Genomic DNA, 16,760 nt, shown 5'->3' with positions numbered 1-16,760 from the left:
AAAAAGACTTCTGGTCCCCCAACTTTCTTCTAACAGGGAACAGTCTGAAGAAGCTATTCAGTTTTAAACACAGCCAATTTTTTTTTTTTAATGAAAAAGGCAAGATATTTTTAGCCAGGAACCCAGAGAATGGAGCCATAGGTTGATGACAACCATAGACCAGGGAACTGCTTCCATTAAGCAGTAGAGTACAATAGAACAGAGACAGCTCTCGGGGGCCTAGAACTATGCCTTAGGCAAGGAGCATTGCCCTCCCTCTGGAGGAGGGAGAACTAGCAGCATCTTTCCTGCAAGATTTCAGAACTGCTTTGGACCAGCGACACCAGTGCGCTTCCTGCTCTTCCACTTTCGGGGTGGAAGTGTCTATTGGTGTCATTCTACCCCGTATCACCATTGCACACTGATGTTTTATGGAAGATAACTTCTCTTTTCGTTTCATTAGATTCTGGACGATAGGAAGCCACATGAGCCTCATCCCTATTTGCACATGATGCAAATCACGAAACTTTGGACTTCAACCATTGGATAAGTGCGAAGACATGTAGGAGAAATATGAATATATGTGATCAGAAGGCAAACTATGGTAAAATATAAAATTAGCTACAAAATTTTTTAGTCCTGTACCCAAATCCTTACATATGACTGCAGATCCCTCAAGAAGCAGAATCTATTGCTTGAATCTGGGCTGACACTGTAACTTGCTTTGTCTAATGTAACATTAGCAAATATGAAGCAAGTAGAGGAGTAAATAATGCTTTGCATATGGGGGATTGCCCTCTTTTTCTGCTTTTGGAACCCTGCAACTGTTAGCACCTAAAGAAGATCAGGTTGTCACTCTAATTAACAGCCTTACCAATGGCTATCCATGTGAGGCTAGCCTCATTACAACTGCTATCTTTGGTGAGTTTACCTTACATTTGGAAGGTAAAAGTGGGCATACATCATTTATTTCTTAGCTCTATTCTCTTGAGAGCAAATTGCCCACAGAGAATAGCAGTTCTACTCTGCTTCTCTTGTGGATAAATCTTATAGAGGGAAGGAGGCACTCCATGCAGGAAAAGTGGCCGTGATATGGTATTGACCAGGCTTGCATTGTATCTAAGAATCACACTTTCCTAAAGAGATAAGTCAGGCCTCTATCTGCCACATTCCTTTGTCTTATGACTTAGTTGGATCATAACTTGTAAGGGGAAGACCAGTATAATTTATTTGGCCCCCCATAGATCCCAACAATGCAAATAATGCTGCAGTTTTCTCTTCTACATATGCAATTGCAATTAAGTCTATTTTGTTCATCTCTGAAAGAACACAGGACGACTGATATTTTTTATATGTCTGACAGTAGTATATATTTGTCCAAATAAAATGCTTTACTGTACAATGGTAAAAGTTAAAGTAGAATTCCTCTCATGTGAATTATTGGACTTTTCAATGCCTCTGCAAAGGAATCAAGACATAGTCAACTTGGGTTTCTGTTTTCGAGAACATGAGAATATACACCAATTTCTCTTGAGCTCTGAGGAGTCACTATGTTGCTCATTTTTATTTTTATTTTTTCCTGTCCAGTACCACACTCTGATTCAATAAGGACACTGCCCCTTGCCCATTAATTACAGTTACATGTATTATGCAGTCACTTCTCCGCCGGCTGAGGAGAGCAATGAAGTTGTCTGGAGTCACAGCTTTTGCAGATCCCAAACAAAATGAAGACGAGAAAGGCAGGTGAGTGAAGAAAACAGCCTTGATCTGCCATTGGCTGTGTGGCATTCTAAGCAGTTTGAAGGCAGCTCTTGTCTGTCTGTCTTTACCCCTGCTGATCATTGGAACCCACAACAATGTCTAAGGAATGACATAGCTATTAAAAGACAAAAGAAAGGAAAAGTGGGATTATTCACATGATATGTGCTAAATCCTAATCTCATCTCAGTTAGCAGTACCCTATCTTTTTCCTTAAAACAGAGATCTAACTGCAGATTTTTCCATATCTGCGGTAAGCATTCAGGCAAAAGGCAAATATAGCAACCCATTGCTAATATTCAATAATGTAATAACTATTAATTTCTTAAACTTCCTAGAAATTAATTTATTTCATGGAAGTAAATAAGAATCAGGAATATTTCCCATTTACTTATCTTTTCAGACACATCTAAATGGAAGGAAAAAAATAGATCACTTGATATTTCGGAGAAAACTCTAAGCTAAAGAGTCCACTGATTTACATATAGGCACTTTCCAGGTAATTTAGAGGTATTGAGTGCTCGGAGCCCTTGTTGGGCTGGCCTCTTGCTTTGCTGACACTCACTCCTGTCTGTCTGGCTGGCTATGCTGACAGTGTAAGTCAAGGGATTATTAGATTGACCACATGCCCTCGGCTTTTGTTTCTTTGTTTTTGTTTTGTTTTGGGACAGAGATAGGAAAGTTGACTGGGGCCCCAGAGATCTATGGAAAAAAAAAAAAGACAGAAAAGGAGGGGAGAGAAATTTGCAGTGATAAGTGCTTTCTGCTGTAAAAGTCATGATACAATGTAAGTTCGATTCTGGCAGAAGCAAGCTGGCAATGGGGGTCAAGAATTAACCTACAGGGATGCCAAAATAACGTCTCCTGAGACATGTCTCTAAATTACATCAAAAACTTCTATGAAGGATGTGTAAGTATTATACGGACAACAACAACAAAAAATTATATGAGTCCTGTCTGTGTGTTTTAGACTGATTTGCACGAGTGTTTATGAATAAGTTTCTTTATATATGAAGAATAAGATAAATATTAATTATATACTTCTAAATATTCTGAATTTAAAACTATAGCTAAAATAATTCAGGAAGTACTTTTAGCTGTATGAGTTTTAAAGTAGTTCACTCTCAATTTGATAAAGAAGTAGAAAATAGACTGTAATGACAGCTAAAAAAAAAATAACATTTGGTTGTTAAGATAGTGTGTATACTATGAGTTTAATATTGGCTTTGTCATCTAATTTTCCAAAAGAGGTTCTAGATATTCTAAGATTCCCTTGATTTTATTGCAAAAGGATTACAGGGGTAGGGGATATTAATTGAATTTAACGCTTTATACATATTTCCAAAGTTATACATTTGATTAGCTACATGTTTCTATTTGACTGTTGCACTTCATATCTTCAGACTGAAAAGAGGTGAGAAGTCTCATAATATAGGATTTATATGGGGCTTGATGATGTCTAAGGTTCTTTCTTGCCTCAAGACTTCATGAGTCTTAAATTTTAAAATATGTAATAATGAAACAATTATTTAAAATATCTTCCTTTAACGTTCATTTTCAAAAGACTTTTTTTTTTTTTTTCTTCTAAAACTACAACAGGTAAAGCCTCCAACCGTGATCGGTCAATTCCATACCCTTTTCTTTGGATCTGTTCGAATGTTCTTTCTCGGAGTGTTAGGCTTTGCGGTCTATGGAAATGAAGCTTTGCACTTCAGCTGTGATCCAGACAAAAGAGAAATAAATCTCTTCTGTTATAACCAGTTCAGGCCAATCACTCCACAAGTAAGTTTTCCTGTGTGTACATAAAACTTACTCTACCACTTAAAATAGTTTTCTTTTTAAATGTACAATGATGCTATAATAAGATGAATAATACCTTCACAGGCATTGTTTCTAGAATTATTACTTTTTCTTTTTAACTAGCTGTTTACTTCAGGTAAATTAATTGGAGTTAGTCGAAAGTTTCTTCCAACTCCAGCATTCTATTATCTATTGATGTTAGAATTGTACTCCAGTTCTGAAATTAGAAAATAAAAATTTGTTAGCTACTAAAATAAAACACTTCTTCATCATTAATAATTGGTAGGTGATGATAATAAAATATGACTACATTTTCATATTGTCACAACTAAATGAGATATGTTCAACATTACTACCTTCATTATATTATTTTTATTACTTTTAAGACTTATAAAACTTAAATTTTTTTAAAGTTAGCCTCTGTTGAAAATCAGTGACTTTTTTTTTAGTATATTTTTGGTTATATGTTGCTTGATATGACTAAGATATTTCTGACATACTTTAGGTGTTCTGGGCATTACAACTAGTGATTGTCCTGCTTCCTGGAGCTACTTTTCATCTTTATGCTGCATGTAAAAGCATCGATCAAGAATGCATTCTTCAAAAACCCATCTACACTGTGATTTATTTTCTCTCCGTTCTATTAAGAATTAGTCTAGAGGTGATAGCATTTTGGCTTCAGATTCACCTCTTTGGTTTCCAAGTAAAGCCTCTCTACCTGTGTGACGCTGGATCTCTTGGGCAAAAATTTACTATTATAAAATGCATGGTGCCGGAACACTTTGAGAAGACCATTTTTCTCATTGCAATGTATACATTTACTGTAATTACAATGGTATTATGTGTTGCTGAAGTTTTTGAGATCATACTTAGAAGGTTATGCTTTCTAATGAAGCAGTGACCAAAAGGTTGATTACCCACTGTCATGCCAGTTATTTATCAATCATTTTTATTTAGTTTCATCTTATTCAGTGAGTATCTCAGCTTCAAACAGAAATATCTATTATTTAAATTTACCTGTGTGTCTGAAATTTATGTCTAATATAAAATATTCTCGAATAAACATTTCATTCTATTTTAATTTCATCATGCATTAGAAAATAATAGAATTAATTAAACATAGAATTAATGTTTACTTATGTTTAATAATACTTTTATAGATTACTTAATCAATCACATACTACATCCTAACTGGTCACAGTATTTTGTGACCAAAGAAATTTTTATTATCTCTTTTATACAGGGTGGAAAATTGAGGCTCAGAGAGGTTAATATATGAGCCCAAAGTCACAAAACCAAACAAGAATTCACTCTCTTAACTATAAAGCCGTTGCCCTTTCTGCTGAACCATGTAGCTTAAATTTTGAGGATGCAATTATATTTGCAGCCATTTAAAGTATAACTTAAGCACAAAAGTTGTAAATTAATTATTAAAAGAGTCATTCTATAGTTTGATCACTAACTTGAAGAAATGGAGCAATTAAATTTTTAATATTATACTCTACTGTTTTCTTAAAACTTTTAATATTAAATGATATGGTAATATAGCCATCAAATAAATAAAAAATGCTATAAAAAATATTATGCAAGGTTTTCTTTCTTGTTAAAATTAAAAGCCTCTGTGCTCATAGATATCCTATAACTAGAGATTCTACCTTCAAGATTATTAAAATGGAAATTTATATTTATATTGTTAGGCTTTCTAAATAGCTATAAATTTATTTCAAAGACAATTTTATACCAATTCAGTGCATTTTTTTTATCTGTCTGCCATACCAATGATGATCTTCATTTGATGTCATTTAAAATCTTTATGTATGACTGCCTTGTACTGGTGCCTTATTAGGGAAATAAGTACAGTCAGTTAATATTGAGGCTTTCAATTTTTCTTCGAGCCTATGTTTGTTCATAAATTTCTAGATTTAGGATTTTTAAATCATTAAGACTTTCTCCACATGAATGCACAGGAGAAAATCCAACGTACCTTCTTTCAACAAATAGCAGCTGAGTATTATTTACCATGTTTTGCATTAAGAATTCATATATAAAGATAACTAAGATTTACGTTTATGAAATCATGTTCTAGTTGGTGGTTCAGTGGCGCGCCAGGAAGGTAGCCCACCATGAGGGAAGATGTATTTATTCACTATCATTTTTTAGAATCACTGGCCCTTAGTGCTAATAAACAACAATGTTTAGTCCATTTTATTCTTATTTTTAAATTCTATAAAGATAATGCACCTTTTATTGCCTTCTCCCTGGGTGGTCTACTCTCAAAAACCCTCTCACGTACATATACATCTTCATCGTGGGTCATATTTCTCCTGTACCTTTGGAAGCCTGGTAATTTTGATTGGATGCCAGGCTTTGTGTGTTTTACTTTGTTGGATGCTAGATATTTTTGTTTTCTCATAAATATTCTTAAACTTTTGTCGGAAGCCAGCCGACCAAGTCAAACCGGGTACCTGAATGGGGGAGCGGGGACTGAGAAAAAAGAGAAGACGGACAAGGTGCAGGAGGGAGAACAGATCTCACAACTGTCTCCCCGAGTTTATTTCTTATCCTTCTTTTTATACATAATCTGTTCCTTTTGGTATCCCAAGATAACATAATTAAAGTAACATCCTGAAGATCAATGTACAATCGACACTTCCTTTGACACTTCCTTTGACACTCCCTTTATCTATACTTAATCTTCTTCTTCCTGGAATTCCACAGAACCAGCCTTTTCCTTTTTATGCAAGCAGGCCTCCCGAGATAAACCATGCACTCTTTTGAATTTGGGGAGCTTTACCTCCCTACAAACTTTATTCTGGGGCACAGTTAAGTTACTTGGAAACAATTAATCTTTTGTGCTTTCCTTTAAGCTTGGTTAGGTGGTCCAAGCACAGCCCTCACTGAAGGACTAATTTTCCTCTAATAAAGCAAAGCCTGAGTGCTTGATCAGATGCCCCTTGAGTGTTTCATAAATGTTCTTCCAGCATTCTCACAATCTTAAGTTTCATCCTCAAACTGGTAGACTCATTTTCTTAGTGCATTTGGGTTGCTATAACAAAATACCTATACTGGGTGGATTATAAATGGAAGAAATTTATTCTCATAGTTCTTGAGGCTGGAACTCTGAGATCAGGGTGCCAGCCAGCATGGTCAGGTTCTGGTGAGAACTCTCTTCTGGGTTACAGACTTGTCATTTATCCTCACATGGTAGAAAGAAGGTGAGAGTGCTCTCTGGGAATCTTTTTATAAGAACACTAATCTCATTCATAAGGGCTCCACCTTTATGATTTAATCACCTCCCAAAGGTTCCACCTCCTAATATTATCACATTATGAGTCAGGATTTCAAAATATCAATTTTAGGGGACACAATCATTCAGTGTTTTGCTCTAATGGTTGCAACAAAAATTGTTGTAGCTACAGGAAGCAAGTCTTTGCTGCAACCAAAATAAGAGAAAGGGCAAAAGGATATTCTCCTGATTTGCCTTTGAGGATTTTTCTCAAAGATCATTTCTTCAAAGAATCCAGAATAGACTTCCCCTAATGCCATTGCCCATTCATTAATGAATATTTCGATTTATTCTTATTCTGATTCATACTTTAGAACACTGTCAGAATATACCCCTGGCTATTGGGAACAGCAACTATTCTCAGTCTTGTGTGAATCTTAGGTGTCATTCCTTTTAATCTTTTCAAGCAGGTCTTTTCAAGTAGGAAAGATGTTTAAGATGTTACACTGAATGGGACTCAGGTGAGGACCCTTTGCAAATCTTTGGAGCTCTTGTGCTTCTTAGCTCTCCCCTACACTAGTGTCTGCCTTGCAAAATCTAGCCTCCTTGGCCACCCTGGATTCTATCTCCTCAACTAACAGGTGAAAGGATGGTATTTCTAAGCCACCAAAGGAACCCTGCTTACTTCTGCTTCTTTTAAGTAAACAGTACATATTATTATGTTAAAAGATACAGGGCGAAAAGTTAGTTTGGACAATCTTTTTAATGACTTACTGACATACTATTCTATGATTTCATTTCATTAGTAAGTATATCAGGATTGTTAGCACACAGCTATACACTCCTGAATAATAAATGCTATATATAACTATAAAGTATAAATACAAATATTTATACTTAAAGTATAAAAACTGATCTTTCTAACCAAAATGCAAATGTAGTAAAAATTAATAAGAATGTCAGAACTAAACAAATATACATATACATACATATATATTATGTACATGTGAAACATTTACCAAGAGAGACCATTTAGTGGGACATAAGAAAGTATTAAGGAATAAAATCATACAGAGTATATTGTTCACAACAGAATTAATATAAATTAATAAAAGTAAAACATCAGAAGTATGCTCAAATATTTGAGAAACTAGCAATACAATTTTATTAACCCATGAATCGAAGAAGAAATTACATGGAAAATTTTAAAACATTTTAAACAAATGATAATGCAAACATAATTTATCAAAATATGTGGAAAGCTGCTAGAAGAGTGCTTGCAGAATATTATTAGAAATTCTAAATATTATGTTAGAAAAAAGTTATAAAATGATTTAAACTTTTTATCTTAAGAAATTATAAAAAACAATTTGAATATAAATTAAATAGGAGGAAAATAAAAATAAGAGCACAAAAGATTGAAATCGGAAACTGAAAGATAATAGAAAAAAATCAAAACAAAAAGCTGGTTCTTTGAAAAGATTAGTAAAACTGATAAATTTCTTATTAGACAGATTGAGATAATACAGGAGAAAATGAAAATTACCTATATCATAAATGAAAAAAGAGGCTTCACATTTAAATGATTACAAGGAAACATCATAAATAATGTTATGCCAATAAGTTTGATATTTAAATTTAATGAACAAAGTCCTTGAAAAGCACACATTGCTAAAAACTTACTCAACAATAAATAGAAAATATGAATATCCTTATAACTTTTAAAGAAATTAAATTTAAAATCAAAAGCCTTTCACATATAAAATGTCTGGCCTAGATAGCCTGACTGGTAAATTCCATGAAATATTTAAGGAGGAAATAATACTCCACAATCTCTTTTAGGAATCAAGAGGGAATATCTGCCATTTCATTTAATAAAATTAATGTAAAAACCTTGATATCAATTTTTTTAGCAAAAATATATTAGCAATTGTAATCCAGATGATAGATAGATAGATAAACAGATAGACAGACAGACAGACAGACAGATAATACATCATGTTCAGGAGGGGTTTATTCCAAGAATGAAAGGTTGTTTTTACATTCAAAAACCAGTTAATATAATCAACTGGATTAATGGAATAAAGGAGAAAACTCACATAATCATTCCAATAGAAACGGATAAAAGCATTTGATTAAATTTAATATCAGTTTATGATGAAATAAGTTAAAAAAAAAACCTCTCACTGTAAAAGGAAACTATGTAAATGTAATAAAAAAAAATCTAAGAAAACGTAGAGGAAACATCCCACTTAATAGTGAAAGAATGAACAATTTCTCCTTTAATAACGGAAAAAAGGATGTCAACTTTTACCACTTCTGTTTAACACTGAACTGGAGGTCAATAAGACAAAACAAAAACAAAAATATATGTTTTGAATGTATATTTATTTAATGAATGTTGTAAGTCAAAAAAAGAAAAGATATACAGGTTGGAAAAAGAAATATTTTTACTCACAGACCTGATCACATACGTAGAAAATTCTAAAGAATGTACAAAAGCTACTAAAATAAATAAATTTATCAAGGTTAATATTTCTGTAAAGTAATAAAGATGAAATTTAAATTTTTAAAATGTCATTTGAAATAATATTCAAAAATATAAAACACATAAGGATAAATTTTGCAATAGATATTCTAGATTTGTACAATGAAAACTACAAAACAATGCTGAAAGAAATTAAAGATGCTCTTAATAAGGAGAATAATAAACCACATTCGTGGTTTGGAAGACCTAATCTTTTATAAGGTAGTAACTCAGAAAGAAGAGAACTTGTGTTGGCAAATGGAGTAAAATCTAATTGTAACCATTTCGCTCACTTTGCTATTTTGCCCTTTCCCTCCTAGAATGAATGCAAATGAGAAGGGGACCTTGAGCAACCTCCATTCCTGAAGGGAGAGATCAGGAAAATAACAGAAAGGTGCTGCTTTCACCAGAAAAAAGAACATTTGTTTTCAGACATAGGATGATGCAATGGAGAAAAGACAAAACACGAGAATATACAGGCCTAAAGAGACCTTAAAGTCAAGTAGTAGTGGTTAAGTCAAAGACTCTAAAACCAAAGTACCTGGATTTTAATGTTGGACACTCATATTTACTAGCTGTGACCTGGTGCAAGTTATATAAATTCTATGTGTCTTATTTTTCTCATCTATAAAATAATGAAAATGATAATACTTCTTCATAGGATGGTGATAAAGATTAAATGAGTTGATGTAAAGCTCCTAGAAACATGCGCTTTACATAGTAGATACTCAGTAAGTATTAGCTAATTACTACTTTTTTTGTGGCAGATGCGAGGTGAAACAATTCCTGTTTGGTGGCCTTAATCTGTCTAGCAGGGAGTACAGTCTTTGACCAAGGCAGTCAGGGCAGAGAGTTTGGCTTGAAGAGAATAGGGAAGGCTTAACAAATCAGATGCATACTGGTGATTCATGAGGGCACTTCCCTTCAATCCTAGATATGCCATTAAAATTTCCTGAAGACCTTTACCAAATACTGATGCTTAGGATCCAACCTGAAACAATTAAATTTGAATGCCTGGTGGTCGGACCTAGATATGAATCTTTTAAAAAATCTTCTGAGGTGATCTTTAAGGACCACCACAGTTGGGAATCAAGAAGTAATACAAAGATGATAAAGGAGAAGTCATAAGGACAGAGAAAAGACATTTATGGTTATATCACTCTGCTTTGCTTTATTAATTTCTCTACCAACATAGTGAGAATAAGAGAAAGAAACCATAATGTCTTTGTCTGTTTGGGCTGCTATAACAAAATATCACAGACTGGGTAGCTTATAAACAACAGAAATTTATCACCTCCCAAAGGCCCTATCTCCTAAGGCCATCGCTTCCAGCATTAGATTTCAACATATGAATTGGTGGGAGGGGTGCAGGGCAGAAATATTCAGTTCATAGCAAATATATCCTCTAGTGGTTATAAATATGTTGCTGAGGTTGGGGAGAGTACAGAACTCAGTTTCTTGCCTGGTAAAAAAGCCAAACCCAGAGTAAGGCGATGGAATCTATCTGCAAATAAGGATAGACAAAGTATGTGGACTGGGGGTAATAAAAGGACATAGAGCAGCTTCTACAGGGGTTGGGGGCATGTTTCAGTGTTGATTAAAGAATAGTAGAGGAAAATTTCAGAGCTTGAGATCTTGATTTTTGGAAATGGTGTAATTTCAATGAAATCTAGTTTTAAGATTAATTCTCCAAACAGGAGCCTGTGATAAATTAAATAATGTTTATTCGAGGAGATAAAATGAAAGATGATCGTATGGGATGAAAAGGAGAGAAAAAGAATTGTGGTTATAGATGTTAAAAGGAAAAACTGATGCCTACGATGGTATGAGTCAGTAGTATTGAGCAAGAAGTATACCACAAACCCTTCTCTGTGCATTAACAAGATAATAAATGTCAAAATACTTTGCAAATTGTTAATCACTCTCCAAAAATAAACAATCTGCAGATTATTCATTCACTAAAGTATACACTATCCAGTTCAGAAGAAAAGTTCAATTTCCTTTTAATTTGAAAAACAGTTCGGTTATATTTTCCAATGTATCAATATAGAAGAATGTAATTTAAAAGTTTAAATGTATCATCTCTCATCTTACGGAAAAATTGAATTTACAGTTTCTAAGATCAGAAAAGTTTCTATAGATGCTATTAATATAATCTGAGGAATTGAAAGCTATAATTCCTGAATGATGCCAAAGGCAATTCACGCCTTTACCCTTTTTCCCAATCCACAAATATTATTTTCTTTTTGTTTTTTCCTTTCTAGCCCTTCTTTTGCCACAAAAGGCGAGAGTAGGCGACCAACAACGTAAAAGTAAAGCAAAACGAAAACTCTCCTTCCTATCGGCAGAGAGCGCTGGTGTCGCTCAGCCTTTTTTCCAGGAGTCAAGCACAGTGTGGTTGCTCCAGCTGGGAATCCGTAGTTGACTTGCTGTCGCTGAGCAACGGGAGAGTGGGCGGGACATGACATGCGCGTTCGTGCGCGTGACCTCCCGGCGGAAGCGGAAGTGTCGGTGGCGCACGACTAGGAAGTGGTGAGTCTCGGAGTAGTGATGGCTGCGCTTGCCCCGCTGCCTCCGCTCCCCCCACAGTTTAAGAGCATTCAGCATCATCTGAGGACGGCTCAGGAGCATGACAAACGAGACCCTGTTGTGGCCTATTACTGTGAGTCTTTCCGAGTCGCCGCGCCCCCGCCTTGCGCTCCGGGGTTCACATACCGCCCTTTGGTTCTTGGGGCAGGCCTCGCCCTGCCTGGGGTTAGACCTGAGAACAGGGTGGAGCCCCGCTCTCCTAAGGGATCCCCACCTTCTCTCTGCCCCCTCGCAGGTCCCAGAAAGCCAAAACTCCAACAGCACCATGGTGTCCACCGCCGCTCCTGTTTTGAGCTTAAATGTTCCTAAACTGGCTACTTGGGCTCATGAATTCTGAAACACACTGCACTAAGATTGTGTGTGTGTGTGTGTGTGTGTGTGTACGTGTGTACACGTGTACACACGTACACACAAGAGCCTCTTGTCTCCACCAGAGAATCCTGAAAGTAACCTAAGTAGTTGAGTGATTGATTTTGGAGTTAAAGCGAAGGTGAGTGTCCGGAAGACAGCAGTGATATGGACAAAAGGAATAGAGACTAATCGAAAAACATAGTCTTATGAAGCTTAATTGTGACAAATGCAAGCCTATTCAAATCCTCTTAAATGGTTAAATGTAGAGTATCTTTTACAAAGCAATACAAGCATTTGAATTTGACCATTCTCGTCTAGTCTACATGCAAATCACTTTCTTCGACCAGTGAGAATTTTTAGTCTTTAATTAAATAATATCTAGCTTGAGACATTGGTAGTAGTACTCTCACCTTGATTGTGACACAGATAATTTACAGTTGATGGAAAACAGGGATTAAATTTGTTAAAGCTTTTTTCCTTTACAGTGAAGTGTAGTTACAGTAGTGTTATGTCAGCTGTATTTTATATTCCATACTCTGACTTTACTGCATGTAAATAAATAGACAACTATAAATCTCTGAAAAGGATTTTTAGAGTTAAGTTCAATATAATGTATCCTCTGTCGTGAATGTTATAAAGTTATCTAAAATTTGGTCCACCGTCATCTCTGCCATACTCCAGGTGTACTTATTTTCATTTCTTATATGTGCATGGCCCTTCCAAACCTTTGTGTTCTTCACTTTCTTGGAATGTCTACCTTTTTTTAACACTTGGCAAATTCCTCATGATTTAATATCTAATTCAAATGTCGCCTCTTCTGTAGTCAGTAAGTTGATTAGTAACTTGATTACTCTCTAGGTTTTATCTTATTTTGTTCAAACCTTAACAGCATTATTTCTGTTATACTTGTTCTTCATATTCCTCAAGCAGGGACCATTAATCATTCCTTCAGCGTGTATTGTCTCCCTATATAAAGCATTGCCCGACACTGTGGCTACAGTTCCTGCATTCATGGAGTTTACGTACAATGGAATAGGGAGATTAAACAGTAAAATTAGTGTATTATATAGAATATTAGAAAATTATGGAGAAAAATAAAGCAAGGAAAGAGACTAGGAAGTACCAGGAGCAGGGTGGTAGGGAGTGGGGAGGGGATTTTACTTTCACAGTGGTCTGGGAACCACTTCACTGAGTTCACATTTGAGTAGACTTGAAATAGTTGAATAGTAGGCTTTGCTTCATCTGAGAAAGAGTATTCTGTGTTCTCCAGAACTAATAATATGTACAAAAGTTCTGAGGCAGAGGCTGCTTGAAGGAGGATCAAGGAAGCCATTGTAACTGGAGTGGTTAGAGCAAAAAGATAAATGATGTGATAGGGACAAAGAGGTAATCTACTGTAACAATGAGACAGGAACCCTCCTTTCTGTCTAAAGCTAATCTTATTCATGGGCTCTGTATTGTATACCTTTGTGACTACCCAGTGACCCTTTATTTTCCTGGATCATTATCCTCTCTCTTGCCATTTCTAAATTTGACGCAATTTCCTTTATTTAAAAAAATAAAAAAATAATAATAATAAAAGAAGCTCTCACTATGACATTCCCCAAAGTTGCTGTCCTGTCTGGCTAATCTCAAAGATAAGCTTACAATAGTCGTCTGTAGTTGTCTTTACATCATTATCTCATAGAACCTTTTCAGCTCATTGCTGTCTGGTTTTCATGCTGATTATTTGAATGAAGTTGCTCTCAGCAGGGTCGTGAACAAACATTTTTATTGCTAAATTCAGGTGGCACTTAAAGATATTTTTGTTATGAAACATATGCATATTAAAGAACATATATCATGTGTGTATACAGTTTAGGAAATAATAAAGTGAACCCTAATGTACCCACCACGTTTGATGTTATTAGACATTTTAAGTTTTGCTAATCTGGTGGGCGTGAAATAGTGTCTCTTTGGAGCGAAATTTGCAATTCACTGCATCTTAATGAGGTTGAGCATCTTTTCATATGTTAATTAACCATTTGTGATTCCCTTTCTAAACACCTATATTGCTTTGAACCATTTTTTTCTGTTTCATCATTTGTTTCTTGATACTAATCTAGATACTAATCCTTTGTTATATGTATTGCAAATGTCTTCTCCAAATTTGAGTTTTCACTCTATGAAGTCCTTTGATGTTTAAAAGTTCTTAATTTAAAAATATGGCCAATGTTTTTGGAGCTTTAACAACCTCCTCCTTATGATTTTAATTCTTATTTTCCAAGCCTTGATTTCCTTTTGCGTATAAAGTACCTTGTTTGGGACTTTGGCGTATTATTTCTATTATCTCTATTCTCTACTAAAACTTCTATTAGATAATGTGTTGCACTTTTCTGCTTTATTTCTTTGTCTCGGTGCTTTTATAGTTTGCATCCTTTGTCTTTTCTGAGCTTCATTCAGTGTAATTTCTTTAGGTTTGTTCACCTCCATATGTGCGTCCTTTTGTATAACGTATTTATTGAGTTTCTACTTTCATTTTTTATTTCTAGATGTTCTGGATTTTGGTTTTCAAATTGGCCTAGCCATTTCTGATAGTCTCTTTTTACTTATATCTTTAAAAACACTCAATTCTTTAAATGCTTTTAAATATTTATATTTGCTATCTGGTAATTCCTGTAGCTGCTAGATTTGTGGGTCTGATTCTTCTATTTAACAGAAGACTGCTCATGGTGACTTCTTTCCTTGGAATTTGTACTCTAGACATACTAAACCAGCGCTCTTCTAACTGTGGTATGCAAGTCGTTTTCCAGGAGTCATTTTTCCAATTCTCAGCTTCCATGTTTCTTTCCTGACAAGGCTCCTTTGGTCAGGGTAGCAAAGTAGTATGCTGCTTCTCTTTTCCCACGTTATGGATTTGCCCTTGCTAGTTTAAAGAAGAAAGACATACTCCTGTCCATCATGAGTATTTTTACGGTGTGTTGCCCTGGGAAAGAAGGCAGAAAACCTCCAGTATATCCAGAAAAAAAGGGACAATTTACATTACTGGCGTTAATGAATCCTCCGTTAATTAAGGTATTAAGTAGAGTTTCTTGTCTTTCCCTGTGAAGGAAAATCAATCAGAGCAAAGAATAAGCCTTCATTCAAAATGCTGGACATGAGGAAGGGTGTCAAGAGAACATTATAATTCGGGGAAAGAGGGTAGTATGTCTTGTTGTGGGGGGAGGGAGGGGGAGTCACCTCCAGTGTCTCCTTTTAGGAATAATTGGTCAGGAATGAATCTTAGAAGATGGAGGAATTGTTCCTAGAGATTAGCAGCCATTGTTTGATCATTTTGGATTTTACCCAGAGAGATGAGGAAGGGGACAGCTTGTGACCAAGGTCATGTGCAAGAGGATTTGGGAAAGATTAGTTGTAGGGACAAAGACATGGAAGGACCACAATGGAAAAATCTCTGTTCAGTCTCTTACATTTAAACGTATATCCGTTCGGTGTAATGCCTCATGTTAAAAACTGGCCTTTGTTGCAGTGTGCTGAATTCTCAGAATGGTAAGTTTTCATGAAGTGACTTTACCTTATCATCTCTCTTCCTTATCGAAGAATGTCATTCTGAGATAAGAGCAAAACAGAAATGCTGAAGGGGGGCAGTACCTTGTTATATCCAAGTGATAAACTCATGTAAGGGTCTGTGGCTTATCAAAGTTTTAGAATTAGAGTTGAGATGAGATGAGGCATTTGGGGAATGGGTTAGCATATTAACTCGAATGGGAAAATTGAGTTATATTTCCTGAAAAAGTAAGTCTCTAAACAGGTTTTGCCATTTATGTGATATGGTAGACATTCTCCTTAAACTAAATGAGCTTAATCTTCATCTCTGAGATCTTATGTTTTTTCAGAAATACATTTAAAACAAGCGATAAGATAAAAACATTTCTATTGATTGCTGATTTCCTTCTTTCTTTTTTTTTTTGCCAGATGTTGAAACTAACAGTATTTCAGTTTTCCCAATCCTGTCTCACTGTCTTAGGATAAACAAGAAGCCTGTGGTTGAAAAAAAAAATGATGAAACTTTGTAAGATCTTTTTTGTGTGCTTCACAGGAAATGAGAAAATGAGTAAATGAGTAACTCTACTGATAGGCTGTTTTAAAAGAAATTTTGAGACAGACCTAATTGAATTGTCAGCTGAGAGATTATTAAAAATATTACTTGATCATAGGTGATCATATGGTTTTTCGACTATAACCCAGAAAGAATTTAAATAATTCAGTGATTTGGTTGTGACAACTTTCATTCTCATCTGCTATTTTATGGGAATGAATTTTCTCCTATGTTACATTCGTAAAAATGAAGGTTGAAACAGAACCAGTACTCTGTTAAGGTTCATTATGACAGTAAATCATATTTATAGATATATAATTTAACTCATTGTAAGATGCATTTTTAATGTTCTTTTATGTTTAATGATTATCAAACTATAATATTTATGTTGTTTTGATCAATTATATATTATAATAATTACAAAAGCTCAATTCCAGATGAAAAATTTTAAC

At 34.9% G+C, this 16,760-nt stretch overlaps 2 protein-coding genes across 3 annotated transcripts in view; both read left to right on the top strand.

Moving 5' to 3' along the window:
- The first annotated feature begins 2,480 nt into the window (after positions 1-2,480).
- GJE1 (gap junction protein epsilon 1) lies at positions 2,481-4,438 on the top strand. The gene is made up of 3 exons (XM_039869791.1): positions 2,481-2,647; positions 3,337-3,519; positions 4,043-4,438. Exons 1-3 carry the CDS (start codon positions 2,609-2,611, stop codon positions 4,436-4,438), a joined length of 618 nt encoding a protein of 205 aa, XP_039725725.1. The 5' UTR covers positions 2,481-2,608.
- A 7,348-nt stretch (positions 4,439-11,786) lies between these two features.
- The window catches only part of VTA1 (vesicle trafficking 1), a 57,864-nt gene continuing 52,890 nt past the window's right edge, over positions 11,787-16,760 (top strand). For both annotated transcript variants that reach the window (XM_039869750.1, XM_039869749.1), the window contains exon 1: positions 11,787-11,952. In XM_039869750.1, coding sequence (XP_039725684.1) covers positions 11,841-11,952 — 112 coding nt within the window. In that variant the 5' untranslated portion in view covers positions 11,787-11,840. The remainder of the gene's footprint in view (positions 11,953-16,760) is intronic.

Source organism: Pteropus medius, unplaced genomic scaffold (genome assembly GCF_902729225.1).
Source record: "Pteropus medius unplaced genomic scaffold, Ma_sr-lr_union100, whole genome shotgun sequence".
NCBI classification, from domain to species: domain Eukaryota; kingdom Metazoa; phylum Chordata; class Mammalia; order Chiroptera; family Pteropodidae; genus Pteropus; species Pteropus medius.
Note: the sequence above shows the minus strand (reverse complement) of the source record. Positions and strands in the feature narration are given on the sequence as shown.

What these genes read in the sequence shown, in the direction of transcription:
- GJE1 (XM_039869791.1), top strand. Translation starts at nt 2,609, where the DNA reads ATGTCTCTAAATTACATCAAAAACTTCTATGAAGGATGT. An exon ending in AAAACTTCTATGAAGGATGT is followed by an intron (nt 2,648 to 3,336) that starts GTAAGTATTATA and finishes AAACTACAACAG; the next exon opens with GTAAAGCCTCCAACCGTGAT. An exon ending in TCAGGCCAATCACTCCACAA is followed by an intron (nt 3,520 to 4,042) that starts GTAAGTTTTCCT and finishes GACATACTTTAG; the next exon opens with GTGTTCTGGGCATTACAACT.